The sequence below is a fragment of the Tursiops truncatus genome, unplaced genomic scaffold (genome assembly GCF_011762595.2).
Source record: "Tursiops truncatus isolate mTurTru1 unplaced genomic scaffold, mTurTru1.mat.Y mat_scaffold_97_arrow_ctg1, whole genome shotgun sequence".
NCBI classification, from domain to species: domain Eukaryota; kingdom Metazoa; phylum Chordata; class Mammalia; order Artiodactyla; family Delphinidae; genus Tursiops; species Tursiops truncatus.
The window spans coordinates 86,021-92,346 of NW_022983470.1; the positions used below are offsets into that span (position 1 = coordinate 86,021).

The 6,326-nt window shown below is 35.5% G+C and overlaps 1 protein-coding gene across 1 annotated transcript; it reads left to right on the plus strand.

Moving 5' to 3' along the window:
• Nucleotides 1-1,724: 1,724 nt before the first annotated feature.
• Nucleotides 1,725-5,827, plus strand: LOC109547242 (ras-related GTP-binding protein B-like; the record flags this gene model as incomplete). Its single annotated transcript, XM_033850494.2, has 4 exons — nt 1,725-1,826; nt 3,130-3,221; nt 4,278-4,393; nt 5,298-5,827. Coding segments are annotated over 4 exons (408 nt in total), but the record flags the coding sequence as incomplete, so codon positions are not given.
• Nucleotides 5,828-6,326: the final 499 nt, after the last annotated feature.

Here is a 6,326-nt window from a genome sequence, read left to right on the forward strand (position 1 = left end):
GATGGTGACCTCATAGAATGAGTTTGCAAGTGTTCCTTCCTCTGCAATTTTTTGGAATAGTTTCAGAAGGATAGGTGTTATCTAAATGTTTGATAGAATTCACGTGTGAAGCCATCAGGTCCTGGACTTTGGTTTGTTGGGAGTTTTTTAATCCCAGTTTCAATTTCATTCTTGTAATTGATCTGTTCATATTTTTTGTTTCTTTCTGGTTCAGTCTTGGGAGATTGTACCTTTCTAAGAATTTGTCCATTTCTTCTAGGTTGTCCATTTTATTGGCATATAGTTGCTTGTAGTAATCTCTCATGATCCTTTGTATTTCTGTGGTGTCTGTTGTAGCATCTCCTTTTTCATTCCTAATTGTATTGATTTGAGTCCTCTCCCTTTTTTCCTTGATGAGTCTGTCTAAAGGTTTATCCATTTTGTTTATCTTTTCAAAGGACCAGCTTTTAGTTTCATTCATCATTTCTGTTGTTTTCTTTCTCTCTATTTCATTTATTTCTGCTCAGATCTTTATGGTTTCTTTCCTTCCATTAACTTTGTGTTTTGTTTGTTCTTCTTCTTTTAGTTGCTTTAGGTGTAAGTTTAGGTTGTTTATTTGAGATTTTTCTTGTTTCCTGAGGCAAGATTGTGTTGCTGTAAATTTCCCTCCTAGAACTGCTTTTGGGGTATCGCATAGGTTTTGGATCCTCATGCTTCCATTTTCATTTGTCTCTATGTACTTTCTGATTTCTTTGATTTCTTCAGTGATCCATTGGTTGTTAAGTAGCATATTGTTTAGCCTTCATATGTTTGTGTATTTTACAGCTTTTTCCTTGTAGTTGATTTCTAATCTCATAGCGTTGTGTTTGGGAAAGATGCTTGATATGATTTCAGTTTTCTTAAATTTACTGAGGCTTGCTATGTGGCCCAGCATGTGATCAATTCTGGAGAATGTTCCATGTGTACTTGAGAAGAATGTGTATTCTGCTGCTCTTGGATGAAATGCTCTAAATATCAATTAAGTCCATCTAGCCTAATGTGTCATTTAAGGCCTGTGTTTCCTTACTGATTTTCTGTCTGAATGATCTTTCCATTGATGAACATTGGGTGTTAAAGTCCCCCAGTATGATTGTGTTACTGTCGACTTTTCTTTCTATGGCTGTTAGTATTTGCCTTATATATTGTGGTGCTCCTATGTTGAGTTCATATATATTTACAATTGTTATGTCTTCTTCTTGGACTGATCCCTTGATTATTATGTAGTGTCCTTTTTTGTCTCTTGTAACATTCTTCAAACTATTTTGTCTAATATGAGTATTGCTACTCTAGCTTTCTTTTGATTTCTGTTTGCATGGAATGCATTTTTCCATCCTCTTACTTTCAGTCTGTATGTGGCCCTATATCTGAAGTTGGTCTCTTGTAGACAGCATATATATGGTAGACACATATCTTAATCTCTCTGAGTTTGGTTCCCCTTTTATAAAATGGAGATAATAATATCTATATCATAGGTTTATTGTGTGGATTAAAATGGGACAAGGTAGCATTAAGCCCTAGCACAAAGTTTAGCATACAGTTGGCAAACTGTTTAACATTGATTTCTTTTGCTATTGCAGCCAACAGAGGGCAGAGAATTCAAAGTGCAATTTTTTTCTCCTTCCTTTGTGGAAACATTATTTTTAATGGTAGCATATTTGGGAGTCATCCTTCCTGCTAACTGGTACAGCTGAGGCAAGGAGTCCTAACTAGAGTGTCTTTCTGCCTCAGCCCATAGGCAGGGATCACTTGCTTGGAAGTTCACTACCCTGAGCCCTGTCTTTCCTGCTAGTGGTAATAGCAACAAGCAGGTGAGCTCTTCTGTCTATCTTGAGACATGTGGCATGGTAGAATCCTGCTTCAGCAGTATTCTCCTGCCACATCTACCGCACATGATCATAGAGGTTAACCTAATATAAACTCTGTTTTTCACTGGCAGTGACAAGTAGCTTTTGCTTTCTCTTGAGGACTAAGTTTCGTTGTGATTGACCATTTTCACTATAGCTCTTGAAGTCAATCAACAGGAACCTATTCCACCATTGGTCTAGGAATTATGTTTTGAAATTTTCACATGGTTTCAGGGAATTGCCCTGTGAATTTTCTTCTGGCAAATGACTCAGTTTTGCTTCCTACTAGAAACTTTACATCAGCCTATGGGAAATACTTGTGTGGTTTTATTAATCTGAAAGTGTGAGGGGAAGTATTTTCAGCTGGCATTGGTGTCCATCATGAATAGGTTCATTTATAAATAGTAAATCCTCAGAGGTCAGAATCGTTCAGTTAAGATTTTTAAATATGATACCAAAAACCACTTGGTTATAGACTTCATTAAAATTAAATACATTAAGTACACCTCAGCAACAGCTAAGAGGGACTTCCCTGGTGGTCCAGTGGTAAAGAATCCACCTTCCAGTGCAGGGGATGCAGGTTCAGTCCCTGGTCGGGGAACTAAGATCCCACGTGCCACGGGACAACTAAGCCTGTGCACCACAACTACTGAGCTTGCATACCTCAACTAGAGAGCCCGCATGCTGCAAACTGCAGAGCCCACACGCCCTGGAGCCCACGTGCCACAAATAGAGAGAAGCCTGAGTGCTGCAACGAAGAGCCTGCATGCCACAGCGAAAAGATCCCACATGCCTTAACGAAGATCCTGTGTGCCTGCAATTAAAACCCGACACAACCAAAATAAATAAACAAATAAATAAAATATTTTTAAAAAAACAGCTAAGAATTTTTATTTTTCCTTTTTGATTTGTACTTTTTTTGAATCAAAAAAATAGAAATAATTTGAAAAAATTGAAATAAGATGAATATTTAATGATTAAAGTAAGTGAGAAAGGACAGCAATGAACCAAAATAGATAATACAATACTTAAATGATCTAATAAATTTATAACCAAACAGTACTGGATGGGTCATCCGTAGGGATGTTGAAATTATGCAGATGTTAACAGGATATGGGACAGAGGAATAGAGGCAGTAAAGCCAGGTGCCAAGTCTACCCTGAAAATCAGGGTGACCAAGAGACTGACAAATGTATTGCCTTGAAGAGTAGTAGAGGGTGATATGACAACGCTGCATGAATTTAAAGGGCATTGCTCTTTTTCATAGGTGATTTCTCACTATCAATGTAAAGAACAGCGTGATGTCCACAGATTTGAGAAAATCAGCAACATTATTAAGCAATTTAAGCTGAGCTGCAGGTAAGAGATCTTATGTGATGTATTTATCTCTGGAACAAATTGTCATTTTTTGAGAGATTCAAATAACTATAGTAGACTGTACTTCTATATTCTTCTTTATATTAAAAATAAAGCTAAACTCTAAGGGAGCCTACAGTTGACAGAAGTGAAAGACATCTTTAATGCAAAGTCAACTGATGCAGAAGAAGCATATGAAAAATATCTAAGCAGAGTACCCCTTCAAGATGTTTGATACTATTTGGGAAAAAAATAAACAGAAAATGTCCAAGAGAGTTTTGAAAAACAAGAAAGGAGAATTTACCCTACCAAATACCAAGATTTACTATAAAACTACGGTAATTAAAATAGTGAGGGACTGATTCAAGAATGGTACAAAGTAGAGAGTCTAGAAATATCTGATCATATTGTCTCAGCTTTGTTTAAATACAATTTGAATCTTAGCATTGTGAATATAGGAAGAAGGAATGGCTGAACATCATAATCTAGTAAAGATTTAATAATCAAAATTCTTATCCTGGTAAAACTTTGATGCCCAGACAATAGAATAAGTGTAATTTTTTCCCTTTTATGTCATAGCACACTTTGAGACTTTCTGGCATGTTTATTCTAACATTTTTAAGAAGAAATAGCAAATGGCATATAAATATCATTACCCTTTTTGTTTTCAAAGAAATGGGATCATTTCTAGAATTTCAGCATAACTAACATTCAAAAGATACAGTTATTAATCTCAATGATAGGGAAATTTCAACTGAATAAACTTAAATATTAGAGAAATCTTTGGTAACATGATTTTTAATATGAATCTAGGTCTAAGCCCACTTTTCATTTCACAGTCAGTATCAAGTCCTAATCCACTTTCTAAGTCACTTTCCAGCACGTGTTAAATTTGTCATTAGAGTTTCCTTGGAAAGCAAAGTGGGTTAGTGATTAACTGTCTTAATGAGGTGGTGGATTGAGATATAATGCTATGAAAATATTTAACGTGAAAAATAAGAATGTCTTATGTTGCTATTATTTTACGTTCTTTACTCACTTTTCTCCTTTCTCCTATAGCAAGCTGGCTGCCTCTTTCCAGAGCATGGAAGTCAGGAACTCTAACTTTGCTGCTTTCATTGACATCTTTACATCCAACACTTATGTGATGGTCGTGATGTCTGATCCATCCATTCGTAAGTTTAAACTTAGCCGACATAGGTTCAAAGCCACGTATTTTTTAAACTAATTTCCCTAGAGGTAGTACATTATTAAAGATACTGAAAAGCTATTTAGTAGTGCACAACACTGTGAATGTACTTAATGCCGCTGACCTATACATTTGAAAATGGTTAAAATGGTAAATTTCATTTTGTGTGCATTTTACCACAATGAAAAAAAAATTTAGTACTAGTGGTAAATACTTTTTATTTAATAGACATATTTTGAAACTTAAAGATAATTTAGACTCTAGGGTATTATATCTTCTTCATGGGAACTTTAAAAATTACTTATGTATAGTTATTACATCTAAGGATTTTAAAGAAAAAGAACCCAAATGTATGACTTATGCTCCATGTGGGGTAGATTTTTAAAAGACCAGTCAATCTAAGCTCTGAACTATTAAATGTTGAACCATTTTATATGTCATTGTGTATTCCTAAGTACCATACTCCCATATTTCTGTTATGAGCATAAAGAGAGATATTTGGTGCTTCCATGCCATAATAGCCATATCCATCACAACCATTGAAATAAAGGTTCTAGCAGTATTTCCAGGATGCTCCCAGAAGTTTAAATTATCTCTTAAGTTATCTATCTTAGGTTAATATTAGAATACAACATAAGATAATGTTCTTTTTTACTATTAGCTCCAAACCAAAAGAGTTTGAAAATTTATTTTGAAAATACTGTGTTTAGAATATAAACAAATCTTTTATTTATTCAGAAAAATTAAACTCTGGTTAACTTGGGACTTACGTTCTCTGTGACATACATTGAGGGATTTGGCTCTCTTTTGTTTATTTGTTTTTACTAGTCAATTATTCCTTTGGCTGCTTGTACTTAGTCTGTTGGTTATCTTCCCTACCCCACCCTCAGCTTCTGCAGCTACTCTGATCAATATCCGCAATGCCAGGAAACACTTTGAAAAGCTGGAAAGAGTGGATGGACCAAAGCAGTGTCTTCTTATGCGCTAAAACATTGCCAAATACTGTTTCAGAAAAAAATTGGAATACTGTTTCTTAATCTTAATGTTGTATTAGTATATATGGGCTCTGAAATGTTGTGATGCTTATCACTTCTGTATTTCTTCCCTACTCCCCAGTCTTAATGTTTAACCTTGAATGCTATTTACTCAAATAGCCAGTGAGGAGTTAGAAGATGAGCTGTTTATGAAGTTGGTGTGACATATAAATAGGTGATATATAAGTGTTCTGATAACAACGTTCTAATAGTGCAGGTGTTCTGTTAACCTGGTTCCAGTTGTTGTGTATGCCAAAGCCTTTCCCAGCGTCATCTTGTATTCCTTACCAGAGAGTAACCTATACGTTTGGAATATTACTGTTTTCTCAGCATGCATTAAAAATATTCCTTAACTACAATTGTAAATAAACTTTTGCTGTTAGGGATGTCAGTGTCTGTTTTTCTTTTCCTTGTTTCTTCAACTTTTCCCTAAGAAAGAGCAAATGAATTTCAGTTATCCTAGGGGAAGGGGACCTTCTATTTGGGAAATAGTACAAAATAAAGTTGCATAGGAAGGATGAGCCAAATGATAGCCTTAAAGCTAGGCAGAAGAGTTTTGGTACAATGTGATAGGAAACGACAAAGGAATGTTGAAAGAAAGTTAACCTATAGGCTGACTGATGGCAGTCGGAGAAACTGTGGTAGTAATCCAGGCCTGAGGTGTACTGAAAGTCTATTTCAGGATGCAACTGGAGAAGGAATGAATAAAAAGTTGAGGGAAAATAGTGTCTATGAGATGTAAGTCTTCTTTCTATGAGGTCCAGGAATGGTTAATTTTATATATTCCGTAACACCTGGTGGGATGTGCCTTCATTATACTAGTTAAGTAGTATTAAAACCTCTTTCAGGGCTTCCCTGGTGGCCCAGTGGTTGAGAGTCCGCCTG